Genomic DNA, 14,943 nt, shown 5'->3' on the forward strand with positions numbered 1-14,943 from the left:
CGTGTGACGGTTTCTTTGGCCGTTTGAAGGCCATAATTCATGTCAAAGGTAACCAATTCGAACAAATCTAAAATTATTTTAAAATTTGCTGCTATTTCCGATATTTCTTGCTTTCATTCAATAAAATTAAAAAAAAAAACAAGTTAAAAAGCAGTAAGTTCGGCCGGGCCGAACTTTGAATACCCTCCACCATTTGCAATGAATTTGGAAATTTTCAAAAAATAAAATCCTTAAAAAATTCTGTTAAAATTTTAAAAGTACCGAATATAGTCGTTATATTTGGGTCTATACGACGTGGACCTACATAGGCATTGTTTGCCATTAGCCATTACCATATTCAAATTCGAAACTTGAAATAAACGGTGAATAATGTAGCTAAAATCATCAAAATATCGTATATATGGGAGGTACCATTATATCGGAGCTGTGCGAAGACCTGTATTACTAGCGTAAAATACGATATCTCAAACAATTTCGGTGGGTTTTGTACCTAAAATCGTCAAAATACCGAATATTGGGAGGTACTGATATATTGGGCCTATATGGAGACCTGGACCTGCATAAACATTTTTCTGTCACAGACTGTAGTTCCCAATACGAACTCTAAATACGTAATTTGAAACAATTCCGGTGAATAATGTCGCTAAAATCATCAAAATACCGAATATCGGGAGGAACCGTTATATGGGGGCTATATAAAAACGTGGACCTACATGGCCCATTTACGAACTTAACCTGCCTACTGTAAAAATGAACACGTGTGCAAAATTTTAGCCTTCTATCTCAATTTGTTCGAAAGATAGCGTGATTACAACAGACAGATAGACGGACATGGCGAAATCGGAGGAGTTCCTTGTGAGTACTTTATCCCTTAAAAGATAATTATATAAAATTATATAGATAATTATAGTAGACCCACGATATCATATAGCGCCCATATAATCGCACCCCCTATATAGATCCACAATATCGTATATCCCCAATATATCAGCACTTCCGATATTAGGTATTTTAAAGTTGTTAACAGAATTTTTAATGGATTTTATTTATTTGAAAATTTTCTAATTTATTCCAAATGGTGGAGGGTATTCAAAGTTCGGACCGGCCGAACATACAGTTTTTTTACTTGTTGAACATTATTTTTAATATTTATATTTAATATAAATATTGTTGTTGTTGTATATTGTTGACCTGTTATATTTGTTTTACTTATTTGGTTAATTGCTTGGCTTAAGGTCATTAAAAAACTATGTTTTTATTTTTGAATTTTTCCTTTTTTTATTCATCCAATATTTCGATTTCCTCCGGAAATCATCTTCAGGGATCTGTTTTACAAAAAACACAAATTACAAACTGATTTTAACAATATATAACATAATAAATAACATACATTTTTAAAGTAAAAAGCTCGTCTATTGAGTTTAAATGTCACTATCAAACTAAGTTTTCTTTCGTCGGTGTTTATGAACTAGGCTTCTGTAAATGTGAGCACAATGGTCTGTATCGGTTTTATAATTAATTCGTTTGTCATTTGGTAAACTTATAATATGTAACATTTCCAATGTAAATCGTCTTTTGTAATTATTTTCTTGTGCTAATATGTCGACGGTTTTAAGGTCGGGTTTATGTCCTGTCAATGTGCAATGGGCAGCTAAAGCAGTCTTCTGTTCGAGAGGCTTGTCACTTTTTTGATCCGATTTATGTCCGGAAAGTCTAGTTTTTAATTTCGTCTTTGTCGTGCCGACATATGACTTTTGGCATACGTCAGCGTCGTCCCCATTACATGTTATCCTATAAACTACATTGCACTTGTCCTCATTCTTAATTTTAGATTTTGTTTTACTAAACAGACTGTCGACATTATTACGAGATTTAAACGCTAATTGATAGTGGTAGTTGTTCTTGTTTTAATTTTTGGTATTTGTTGATGTGTCTTGTTTTGTTTTTGTTGTCGTAGCTGCGACGGAGAACATTTTCGCTCTCAATGTATTTGTTGTAATCTTCTTCGTTCATTACCTGCTGCAGTTTCGTTTTAGTTTTTTTGAGTATAGTTTTGTTGTTGTGGAGTTCTTTATGTTTTTGTTGTATTATAAGCTTTAATATTTTTATGTGGAAATTGTAATTGTATTTTTCGAGTGTTGATAATAAATTTGGCGGGATTTTCTCATTTGTTTGGAATATGTTGTTGGTGTTTTTAGTAGTGTTAGAAATGAACTTTGGAACTACACCTAGCTGTCTGCATTTTATTAAAAAGGTTGTTGATGCTGTCAAAGTTGCTGTTTGCCGGTTACGTTTGGAATATTGCTTGATGTTATTAATCGTGTTTGTGTCATATTTTTGTTTAATTTCTTTGTATAAATGCATTTTTAACGTATTTCTCTTAATTATGATGCGGTGTGCCTTCCGTGTTAAATGTTGTTGTTGTATATTGTTGACCTGTTATATTTTAATATAAATATTTATAAAATTGACAAATAATAAATTCGCTGGTATGTCAAGGCGAAGTATTTTTTTCACTTCACTAACAAATTTTGACAATACATGTAGCGGGAAGAGTTGTATTTTTAGGGAATTCGCCTTCTTGTCGACCTTGTAATTGGGCCATGGCCATGGTTTGCAATAAGAATTTCTAAAGTATTGTTAAATATTTGTTGTTTAGTGCTCTTCTTTTATTATTTTCTTCTCAAGTTGTATTGCAGCTTTATTTGTACCTGGTCTAATGGGTACTATCTCTTTTGTTGTTTTCATGTGTTTTGGCTTATTTATATAGTAATGTGCTTTGAAGAATGAACGTGGTTACCATTTCGTACTAAATTGGCATTCTTGAAACTTCTCAAGAGACCGCATTAAATTTTCTTTCTTTATTATTATGGTCGCTTCAAAGTAATTTGTCGAATACATTTTGTACGAATTTAGATTTTCTTGAATACAATTCCAGCAGAAATATAACAAATGATACAAAATATAAAATTGAAGTCATTTCCAGCACACTGATAACATGCATAAAGGACATTTCGGAAATAGTGCGTTGAGACTCGTCGTTATTGGGATGATCCACACCAGTGTAATGTATCTTCCACGCCAACTGGAAACCCGATGCAAAGAAACGTAAAATATAATCATTTATGGTTTCAATGAGAAATGAGTGTTTGGGTAAATAAATGATAGTTTGAATATTGTTAACGGTAAATGGTAAAATTTCCAAACTATTTTTAGATTCCATATTGTTAAGGAAATATTTAGCAATTTCCTTATCCACAATGGCAGCATAGTTGCCCTTCGAACAATTATCCAAATAGGTCAATGTATGCATTTCGTTAGATGTATTCATTACTATTACTGGCAAAAGATTCTCCTCAACCTGTTGTATTTTCTCCAAATATCTCATTGTATTGCGACTGCATATCAATGTAAATCCCTGCTGTGCCAGTGCATCCAGAGATTGAGGTAGATTTTCGAATATATCGAAATTATATAAATAATATAACATTGATTGATAGAGGGAACGTAATAACAGTGAACTCCATAACCAGGTTAAAACTGATAGGGATTGCCATTTAAATTGTGGTCTGTAGGATGTACTAAGGCCCAATAATATTTCAAGAAATTGCAAATTCGTCATGGGATTTGTTTGACGTCGCATCTGATTAATGCATATCATTACGAGTAGACAGCATAGCAGGCATATCCATACGTTAGCCTTGTAAGGAAATACCAGAGTCTTCATAGATGACAACGGATAAGGATTTCGAATGACAACAGCCACAAGGGTGGTATGAAAAGTTGTAACGGTACTTGAGACAATTCGATCTAGTGTCAATGCACGTCTAGTGTACGATACGGTCATGTTGACTTTACGTTCGCTTATCTGAAAAAAAGAGAAAATAGGGAAATTTATTTTACTATTTTTAATTAGAAATTTTACTCAAATGTATGTTATGTCTTCAGGACTTTTGGTATTGAAAATGGGCCATGTAGGTTCACGTTTTGGTATAGCCCCCATATAGCGGCACCTCCCTATTTTCGGCATTTTAATGATTTTAGCAACATTATTCACCGGAATTGTTTCAAATTTGGTGCTTGAAGTTCGTAATGGATACTACAGCCTATGACAGAAAATTGTCTGTTCAGGATCATGTCTTCGTACAGCCCCTATATAATGGTACCTCCCTATCTTCGGTATTTTTGAGACTTAAGTGACGTTATTCACCGGAATTCTTTCAAATTTGGTATTTGAGGTTTGTAATGGACTATAGACTACAGCCTATGACAGAAAATTATTTGTGCAGGTCCACCCCATCCTATTGCCCCTATATAATGGTACCTCCATATTTTCGGTATTTTGGTGAATTAAGCGACATTATTCACCGGTAATGTTTCAAATATGGTATTTGAAGTCTCGAAAATTGTCTGTTCAGGATCACGTCTTCGTATAGCCCCCATATAAAGGTACCTCCCTATTTTCGGTATTGTGGAGATTTAAGTGACATTATTCACTGGAATTCTTTCAAATTTGGCATTTGAGGTTCGTAATGGGTACTACAGCCTATGACAGAAAATTGTTTGTGCAGGTTCACGTTTTGGTATAGCCCCCTTATAATAGTACCTCCCTATTTTCGATATTTTGGTGACTTAAGTGACATTTTTCACCGAAAATGTTTCAAATTTGGCATTTCAAGTTCGTAATGGATATTACAGCTTGTTACAGAAAATTTTCTTTTCAGGATCACGTCTTCGTATAGCCCCTATATAACGGTACCTCCCCATATTCGTTATTTTGATGATTTTAGCTATTTTACTATTTACTATTTTTTATTAGAAATTTTACTCAAATATATATTATGTCTTCAGGACTTTTGGTACTGAAAATGGGCTATGTAGGTCCACGTTTTGGTATAGCCCTCATATATCGGTACCTCCCTATATTCGGTATTTTTATGATTTTAGCTACATTATTTACCGGAAATGTTTTAAATTTGATATTTGAAGTTCGAAATCGATACTACAGCCTAAGACAGAAAGGTGTTTGTGCCCCATATAATGGTACCCTCCGATATTCGGTATTTTGGTGATTTAAGCGACAGTATTCACAGGAATTGTTTAAAATTTGGTATTTGAGGTTCGTAATGGATACTACAGCTTAGGACAGAAAATTGTCTGGGCAGGTCCACATCTTCGTATAGCCCCCATATAACAGCACCTCTCGATATTCGGTATTTTTATGATTTTAGCTACATTATTCACCGGAAATGTTTCAAATTTGGTATTTGAAGTTCATAATGGATATTACAGCCTAAGATAGAAAATGTATACTACAGCCTATGACAGAAAATTGTCCATGCAAGTACACGTCTTCGCATAGCCCCCATATACCGGCACCTCCCGATATTCGGTATTTTGATGATTTTAGCGACATTATTCACCGGAATTGTTTCAAATTTGATATTTAAGGTTCATAATGGATACTACAGCCTATGACAGAAAATTGTCTGTTCAGTTCCACATCTTCGTATGGCCCCCATATAACGGTACCTCCGATATTCGGTATTTTGACGATTTTAGTGACATCGTTCACCGATTTTTTTCAAGTTTCGCTTTTGAATATTGTAATGGCTTATGACAAAAAATGCCCATGCAGATCCCCGTCGTCGTAAAGACCCTAATATAACGTCTACACGTTATTAACAGATATTTAAGGGATTTTATTTTTTTTTTTTTTGAAAAATTTCCTAAATTCGTTCCAAATGGGTGGAGGGTATTCAAAGTTCGGCCACGTCCGAATTTAGCTGATTTTTTACTTGCTACGTTCTCAATTTTCCACATCTAAATATCACTTAACTTATAGACTTACCGCAGATATTAGTTTCTCAACATCTCTATATTTAACCTTTAAAGTAAAATTCATTTTGTCACTCAAGGCCTTCAATAATTGTATATCCATGCCGGAATAGTGTAGAGTACCGTTTGGTAAATTTTCAATTGCAACATAAGGTAGCTGGGACCATGTATTGACGGACAACGGACACTTGTGTAAATTGTACAACTTATCCGGAAGGAAGGGAGGGTTTTTAAATCGTTCACCATCAAAGAAATCAATTAGCTTGGGTTTAGCTTTATAACAATGGTCCGCAGTGTATGGGAAATAGGTGTACATCAATATTTCCCCCTTGGCCGTTTGTATCATAACATTGCAGTGTAACCAATAGTTATCTAAGCAGTGTTGCAAGATCAGCTTCATCTCTCTGGGTATTTCGTTGTCGCGAGCTTGTAGAAATATTAGATAGTATTCAAGATCATCAACAAAAGCGTTGCTCGATGCCAGGCCAATGTCCCTAGCAAAAATAAGGTAACATTAACAGATTACTTAAAAAAATGTGTACTCCTCTTAAATCTACTTACAACAAAGCTTGATATGAATCCACCAAGAGAATGTTGCATTGTTTCCTTCCATGCATTTCCAGAGCCATCTTTCGCTTGACATTTATTTGAACAATTTGTACGGTCATCGCTGTGGTAAGACTAAACAATTCCACCATTATGTGATTCATCCAACGCAAGGTTGGCTCATCTCGCGAGGATATGAACACTGCATATGTTGAGGTCAGGCTTTCAAAAACATTTCTAATTAAGAAGTTCAAAGCCTTCACCACAAATTGATTTATACTTTCATCTTGTTTGAATAGCCCTTCATCAGAGCTCAGTAGTATGGCGCTATAATTCATGACGTTGGTGTCCAATGTCCGATGTTCTCGATGGTTTTGATTCAATATCTAGGATTGCGCTTTGATTTTATTAACGCGTCAAGTAAATGTGATTGGGATCAATGTCTTTATTGTTTTCACAAAAAACTTTTAGTTTTGTGAAATTAACTACTTCATATTTGACTTGCTGGTAATTAAGCGCATATCCTAGTAACGTCTCTTTTTTTTCAATACCATAAAGGAAGCAAAAAAGTTTTGAACTTTTTTTTCGGAATAGTGCTGTAAACAGAAACGTACTTAGGATTACAAATATAAAACAAAAATATAATAATTATGCGTAATTTATTTCAAATTAAATAAAGCAATATGTTTTCAAAGTACATCATGACAACAATTCGGCCATAATTAGATAGTAACGCGAATATATTGAATGATTAATTTGGGATGCAATAGCTAGTGAAGGAGCGGCAATGTGGAAGTAAATTTAACGCAAAAACAAGTAAAAAAGCTGTAAGTTCGGCCGGGCCGAACTTTTAATACCCTCCACCATTTGGTACAAATTTGGCAATTTCTAAAAAAATAAAATCCGTTTAAAATTCTGTTAAAATCTTAAAAATACCGAATGCCTATACGACGACGTAGACCTGCATAGGCAACTTATGCCATAAGTTATTACAATATTTAAATGCGAAACTTGAAGCAAAATCTGTTTATAATGTAGCTAAAATCATCAAAATATCGAATATCGGGGGGTACCGTTATATGGGGGCTATACGAAGGCGTGGACCTGCCCAGACAATTTTCGGGCATGGGCTGAAGTATCCATTACGAACTTCACATGCGAAATTTGAAACAATCCCAGTAAATAATGTCGCTAAAATCATCAAAATACCGAATATCGGGGGGTACGGTATATGGGGGCTATATGAAGACGTGGACCTACATGGCTCATTTTTTGACTTAGGATGTAGTATACAATACGAACTTCAAATACCAAATTTGGAACGATTCCGTTAAATAATGTCGCTTAAATCAATCAAAATACCGAATATCGGGGGGTACCGTTATATCGGGGCTATATGAAGACGTAGACCTACATGGCTCATTTTTTTTACTTAGGATGTAGTATCCATTACGAACTTCAAATACCAAGTTTGAAACGATTCCGGTAAATAATGTCGCTAAAATCATCAAAATACCGAATATCGGGGGATACGGTATATGGGGGCTATACGAAGACGTGGGGGCTACACGAAGACCTACATGGCCCATTTTCTGTTTTATGCTGCAGTATCTATTTGGAACGATTCCGTTAAATAATGTCGCTAAAATAATCAAAATACCGAATATCGGGGGGTACCATTATATGGCGGCTATACGAAGACGTGTACCTGTACAGATAATTTTCTGTCATAGGCTGTAGTATCCATTACGAACTTCAAATGCCAAATTTGAAACAATTCCGGTGAATAATGTCGCCAAAATCATCAAAATATCGAATATCGGGAGGTACCGTTATATGGGGGCTATATGATAACTTGGACCTACATGGCCCATTTACGAACTTAACCTGCCTACTGGCAATATATACATGTGTGCAAAATTTTAGCCTTCTATCTCAATTTGTTCGAAAGATATCGTGATCACAACAGACAGACGGACAGACAGACGGACATGGCTAAATCGTCTTAGAATTTTACGCTGATCAAGAATATATATATGCTTTGTTGGGTCTGACATGAGTATTTCGAGGAGTTACAAACGGAATGACAAAATTAATATACCCTCCATAGTATGGTGGAGGGTATAATAATAATTGTTTGCCTATTATAAGATTATATTAATACCAGGAATGAGAAATTATACATGGTGAGATGAAAAAACTGCAACCAACTTCAGACTGCTGTCATTTCTAAGCCACTCGTTCGACAACTGTTATAATTATTCCAGTGACAGCTCATTATATTGTTTACAAGCATACAAAAGCATTTTGGTGATAATTTTCTGGAAAAATAGTTATTCGTGATGGAATTCAAGCGTGATAGTGTGATTTCTTTATATTTGGTGAAGAAGTGACTTGACCCGCCTCGCAGTGGCCGAAAAATGGTTCGTGAGCTGAACGTATCGCAATAATCGAAATATTGAAAAATGAGCCCGGGGTAAAGCCGCCACAGAAAGAAAATAGACTCAAAAGAGCTAAAGAGTTGCTTCGCTCGGTCGAAAGTAGTGAACTGCCGAATTTGGTTTTCTCCGATGAGAAAAAAACATTCGTCGTCCAGCAGTTTGTAAACAAACAAAATTATCGTGTTTACTTGCCAAAAAGTCCAGCTGAAAATGTGCACCTTCGGTTGGCCATCAGAACTCAAGCGCCGGCCATGGTGATGGTGTGGGCCGCCATAACAGCCGATGGTCGCTCTCCGCTCGTATTAATCAACCTCGCCATCAGAATAGATGCCGAATATTATCCCGAAAATATTCTGGAGGGTGTATTAAAGCCTTGGGCACTCAAACAGGACTCAGCACGCGCTACCCAAGAGTGGTTACAAAATATCGTTCCTAGCTTCATTTCCAGCGCACAATGGCCACCAAAATCTCCGGATATCAATCCATTGGACTATTATGCCTGGAGTATTTTGGAAAGCAAGGTTACCACTAAAAAATACCAAAGTGCCGATCACCTCAAGCAAGCGCTTCGCCGGGAATGGGCCAAAATACCGCAGAGCAATATTCGGGCAGCGTGGACGGTTTCATTGGCCGTTTGAAGGCCATAATTCGTGACAAAGGTGACCAATTCGAACAAATCTAAACTTATTCTAAAATTTTATGCTATTTCAGACATTTTACACATTTGGATTAATTTCATGTTTTATGAGCTTTATGAATATTCAAAAATTTGACTCTTTACGGGGGAGGTACCAGAAGGTGTGGACCGACTTTACACCGCCTTTACACCAGACCTTGGGCTAATAAAAATATTGTGATGTGTGTAATTTGAAGACAATCGGATGCTTACATCACATTTTATAAGAGTTATGATTATTCAAAAAGTTGAGGGGAGGAGGAACTTAATGGAGTGGACCGATATTGCCCATCTCCGAACTCGATCTAAGTTTGACAATAATATTACGATGTACCAAGTTTGGCTCAAATTGCCAGATAGACAGACAGGCAGACGGATGAACATCGCTAGATCGGCTTCAAATGGCTTCAAATTCAAAGAGACCTAGGGTCTAAAACCGTTATTTGGATGAGGCACTTTTGGTCGTATCAAAAGATATATATCCTCTCTAGCCATATGACTGAGGGATAAAACAAATATTGAAATATTGAGAACAAATTAGTTTACTTGCATTTTCCAATGATAAATTTTTTCTTTGGTAAGAGAAGTGACAATCGTTAAGTCTGTTCGGACGCAAGATGGCCAAATATCGTCAAAGGCCGTATCCAAACCAACCCCTCTAGAGACATAGAAATCGGGGACAAGCAAAGTGGCGAGGATATTGAATTAAGAAGAAACAGTTCAGGCACTTGGCAGCGTAAGATTCAGAAGCTTCGTCGATTGCTTGTGAATAATGTCACTAGAAGCCTGAATCGGAGTGATTGTGCTTCTAGTTTAGAGTTTTTCATTTTTATACCCTTCACTACAAGGTGGTCAGGGTATTATGTCTTTGTGCATTTGTTTGTAATAGGCAAAAGGAAACGAGATAGACCCATAGTTCCTTTTGATGATCTGCATAGAATCATATTCTGAGTTGATTTATTCATGTCCGTCCGTCTGTCCATGTATTTTTGTAACCACAGTACAGTTCGCATTTATTGCCCTATCCAGATGGAATTTTGCACAAATCATTTGTTTGGTCCAAGGACGAACCCTATTGAAATTGGAGATAATCGGTTAACATTTAGATATAGCTTCGTCCGATTTGCCTTTTATTGTGCACCAAACGTGTAATATCAGTCCGAATAGCATGGAATTTCGCACGTGCGATCAGATTGGACCTAAAAATAAGTATGCAAAATTTGATCGAAATCGGTTCAGATATAGCTATAGCTCCCATATATATTGTTCATCCGATTTGTTATTTTTGTCCTCCACAGCCGTAATATGCACTCTGTAACAACAATATTTGGGGAAATATATCAAATGCAGCTCAGAAATGCATTTGCTAAATTTTATCGAGATCGGTTCAGATTTGGATATAGCTCCCATATATAACTTCGTCCGATTTACTTTTGATTGTGTACCAAACGTCTAATATTTGCCCAAATGTGATGGAATTTGGCATATATGACCGAATTGAGTCTAGAAGGTAGTATGCCAAATTTGGTGAAGATCGGTTCAGATATAGCTATAGCTCCCATATATACTGTTCATCCGATTTGTCATATTTGTTACCCACAGCCGCAATATGCACTCCGTGACAACGATATTTAGGGAAATATATCAAATACAGCTCAGAAATATCATTGCCAAATTTTATCGAGATCGGTTCCGATTTGGATATAGCTCCCATATATATTTTTATCCGATTTCAAATTAATTGTGCACCAAATGGACAATACAAGTCCGAATTTAAAAGATACAAGTACTTCGGCATAACTTTAAATTATAATTATAATCATAGCGTGTATGATTGAATTCTCCCATCAAAAATTTTAATTGTTATGCGCAGCTCTACTAAATTAGCAAAGTGGTGTGGAGTATCATAAAGTCGGTCTCGCCCGACTTTAAGAATTTCCTTACTGGTTTTTTTTTGCTGATTGTCATGCCAAACTTTTTCGTTTTAACAACTGAACCTATTTCGATAATCCTAAATAAAACCTCCTCCATCACTCAATAATTGATAAAGTATTTTGTTTTTATTTTTAAAGGACTTTTTCAAAGCATTTCTGTAAAAATGTAGATTTTTTTGAATAAAGTTCCAACAAAAATATTACAAATGAAAGAAAGTACAGGATTGCAGTCATTTCCAGCACACTGATCACATGCATTAAGGACATTTCGGAAATAGTTCGCTGAGAATCTTCGTTATTAGGATTTTCCAAACTTCGGTTGTGTAACTTCCAAACCACCTGAAATCCTGCCGCAAAGAAACGTAAAATATTAGCATTTATGGCTTCGATCAGAAATGAATGTTTTGGTAAGTAAATTGTTGTCTGGATACTGTTGACGGTGAATGGTAGAATTTTCAAATTATTTTTCGGTGCCATGTTGTCAATGAAAAATCGTGCAATTTCTTTGTCCACAATTGCGGCATAATTTCCCTCTGATATTTTATCCAAATAGAAAAGTTGATACATTTCATTGGTGGAATTCAGAACAATGGTGCGTAGCATATTCTCCTCAACTTGTGGTATTTTCCGGACAAACGTCATTGTTTTGCGAGAGCTAATTAAGGTAAACCCCTGCTTTGTCAATGTATCAAGGGATTTGGGTAAATTTTCAAATATATCGAAATTATACAAAAAGAATATCATCGATTGATAGAGAGAACGTAAGAGAAGGGAGCTCCATAACCAGGTTAGCACCGAGAGCGAATGCCATTTGAGTTGTGGTCTGTAAAGGGTACTGAGACCCAAAAGTATTTCAGCGAAATTGAGATTTGTGAAGGGATTTGTGTGACGTTGCGTTTGGTTAATTGCAATCGTCATGAGCAGAGAACATAGCAGGCATATCCATACTGTAGTATCGAAAGGAAACACAAGAGTTTTTAGAGATGACAGCGGATAAGGATTTTGAATGACTACCGCTACGAGGGTGGTATGATAAACTGTTACAGTACTAGATCCAATACGATCCAGTTCCAATGAACGTCTAGTATACGACATGCTCATATTAACCTGACGATCTCTTATCTGAAAAGGCAAGAAGAGATGTTATACCTGAATAATGTTTATGGTTTTTTTACTTACCACAAATTTTATGCGCTCGTCATCCTTATATTCGAATTTTAAACTAAAATTCATATGCGCACTTAGACCATACAATAAGTTGATATCCATGCCGGAATAATGCAAATTGCCATCATCTAAATATGTCATCGCAACATATGGCGGTTGGGGCCAAGTACTGGCAGTCAATTGGCATTTGTGTAAATTGTTCAACTTATCGGGAAACAATGGGGCATTTTGAAATCGTTCACCATCAAAGTAATCAATAAATTGGGGTTTAGCTTTATAACAATCTTGCGCGGTATAGGGAAAATAGGTGTACATCAGTACTTCACCCTTGGCAGTTTGTATCATAACATTGCAGTGTAGCCAATAGTTATCTAAACAATATTGAAGTATGAGCTGCATCTCTCTAGGAATCATTGCATCTCTAGCTTGGAGAAATATTAAATAGTATTCCATGCCATCGTAGGCGGAGTTGATCGATTCCAAACCAATGTCCCTTTCGGAAAAAAATAATATACCATTAATACATTATCAGTAAAAGAACCCTGTTAGAGCTACTTACAACAAGTCCCGATAGGATTGCACCAACAGAATGTTACAATATTTTCTTCCACTTACTTCAAACTTCACTTTTTGTCCTGCATTTATTTGCACAATTTGAACGGTCATTGCCGTTGTAATGCTGAACAACTCCATCATGATGTAGTTCATCCAATGCAAGGTGGGCTGATCTCGCGAGGCTATAAACACCGCATACGTTGAGGTAAGAGTTTCAAAAACATTTTGAATTAAAAATCTCAAAGCCTTGGCCACAAAACGATTTATACTTTCGTCCTGTCGAAAAAGACCTTCATCATGGCCCACCAAAAATGCGCTATAATTCATGGTGCCGACGGTATGGCTTCAACGATGTTTCAAATGTTTTTGTTTTCATATTCTTCACTTCCATTACTTTTTGTTATTGGGTCGACGGAATAGGGGTAGGGGTTGACAAATTTATTGTGTTTCGAAAGCTCTAAGTTTTGTGGAAGTTATGTTGTTCTATTTGTTTTGGTGGAAATTATGCATAAGTTTGGTATCATCATTCCGCAATTAAGTTGCAAACAATTAATTATTTGTGACCAAATGTAATTGATAAGGGAAGTTATTTTATTATTCGTTTCAGAACCAGGAAGAATCGACCAATTTTGAATTTTTTGCTTGGATATCATAAAGCGATTATCGGTGGTAAACAATTTAGTTCTGCAACACACTATTAATTATTACGTAACTATTTTTATACCCTCAGCCATATGGCTAGAGAGGTATACAGGGTGAGATAAAACAAGTAAGCAAAGGCTATAGTTGTTCGGGGCCGACCATGTGATACCCTACAACAATACAATATGTTAGAAGCCCCCTTATATTCAGATCGATTTTGGAAGATTTCTCTTTTGAAATTATGTCACGGAGCACCGACCTGACCAGGGAATTTTGCCCAATAACGAAATCAGCATAAAAAAAGACAGAAGTTCAACTTTTGTGTATTTCGGATATCGCCTGTAAGTAATGCTGGTATTTTTTTCAAACAAAAGTAGTGGTTCATTCTACTCGCTGTCCTAATCTCGAACTTCATGCGAGATTTTGTGTCCTTTGGTTTCAATTTGTGACCTTTATAACGGCTGCAAAATCAGGAACATTTTTAATTGTTGGTCCATTTCAACGTCCAAATATATTGCGGACATCTTTAAAACCAATAGGTCTATCCCTTCTGAGCCTTACCCTACCCTTGCGAAAAATTTCCTGAGGATCCGATAATAATTGCAATCTGTATATAACCCCAACCTGTGTTGTAAGGTGAAAAAAATATTAAAAAATGTACACCTCAATATTATAAGTCAAATTAAAAAAAATCGTATGCGATAAAAAATATGAAAAAATAAAAAAATTAACAAAATACTACAAAATCTGTATAAAAACCATTATTGGCATCTTTATGAACGATTTTTTAGATTTTATTCTTTTATGCCAGGAGGGCATTCAGAATTGACAAAATTTGTCAAAATAGGTCCAGCCATTCTTGAGATATAAGCATTTTAGCTAACATCCCCTTCCTTTGTTTATACACATTGTATATATTTCGCTATATATATCCGATATATTTACTATCGGCATCTACGTAACGGTCAGAATTGACCTGTTCGTCTATTTGTGATTTCGCCGGCACTAAAAATATTCGCGGTTTAATGCAAAATTTGACTTTTACTTAACACAAATGTTATAGTCTATTTCACCCACTAAATATTACCCGATGACCATTAAAATTGGAAGGCTTCTGCCCAGCCTTAAGCTCTAGCCACATGCT

General features: G+C 35.8%; 2 protein-coding genes across 2 annotated transcripts; both read right to left on the bottom strand.

Annotated features, from left to right (window-relative positions):
• Positions 1-2,878: 2,878 nt before the first annotated feature.
• Positions 2,879-6,722, bottom strand: LOC131802192 (uncharacterized). The gene is made up of 3 exons (XM_059121800.1): positions 6,400-6,722; positions 5,852-6,332; positions 2,879-3,868 (listed from the first exon to the last, which is right to left on the bottom strand). Exons 1-3 carry the CDS (start codon positions 6,720-6,722, stop codon positions 2,879-2,881), a joined length of 1,794 nt encoding a protein of 597 aa, XP_058977783.1.
• A 3,499-nt stretch (positions 6,723-10,221) lies between these two features.
• Positions 10,222-13,484, bottom strand: LOC101890132 (uncharacterized). The gene is made up of 4 exons (XM_059121802.1): positions 13,162-13,484; positions 12,615-13,095; positions 11,640-12,557; positions 10,222-10,287 (listed from the first exon to the last, which is right to left on the bottom strand). The coding sequence occupies exons 1-4, from the start codon at positions 13,482-13,484 to the stop codon at positions 10,222-10,224; spliced, it is 1,788 nt and encodes a 595-aa protein (XP_058977785.1).
• Positions 13,485-14,943: the final 1,459 nt, after the last annotated feature.

The sequence above is a fragment of the Musca domestica genome, unplaced genomic scaffold (assembly GCF_030504385.1).
Source record: "Musca domestica strain aabys unplaced genomic scaffold, Musca_domestica.polishedcontigs.V.1.1 2, whole genome shotgun sequence".
Taxonomy (NCBI): Eukaryota; Metazoa; Arthropoda; class Insecta; order Diptera; family Muscidae; genus Musca; species Musca domestica.

Bases quoted from the DNA above. Each gene is read 5' to 3' on its own strand.
- LOC131802192 (XM_059121800.1), bottom strand. From the start codon at position 6,722: ATGAATTATAGCGCCATACTACTGAGCTCTGATGAAGGGCTATTCAAA. The intron at 6,333-6,399 runs GTAAGTAGATTT...TATTTTTGCTAG, and splicing joins GATTCATATCAAGCTTTGTT to GGACATTGGCCTGGCATCGA. The intron at 3,869-5,851 runs GTAAGTCTATAA...TCTTTTTTTCAG, and splicing joins TTGAGAAACTAATATCTGCG to ATAAGCGAACGTAAAGTCAA.
- LOC101890132 (XM_059121802.1), bottom strand. From the start codon at position 13,484: ATGAATTATAGCGCATTTTTGGTGGGCCATGATGAAGGTCTTTTTCGA. The intron at 13,096-13,161 runs GTAAGTAGCTCT...TTTTTCCGAAAG, and splicing joins CAATCCTATCGGGACTTGTT to GGACATTGGTTTGGAATCGA. The intron at 12,558-12,614 runs GTAAGTAAAAAA...TTGCCTTTTCAG, and splicing joins ACGAGCGCATAAAATTTGTG to ATAAGAGATCGTCAGGTTAA.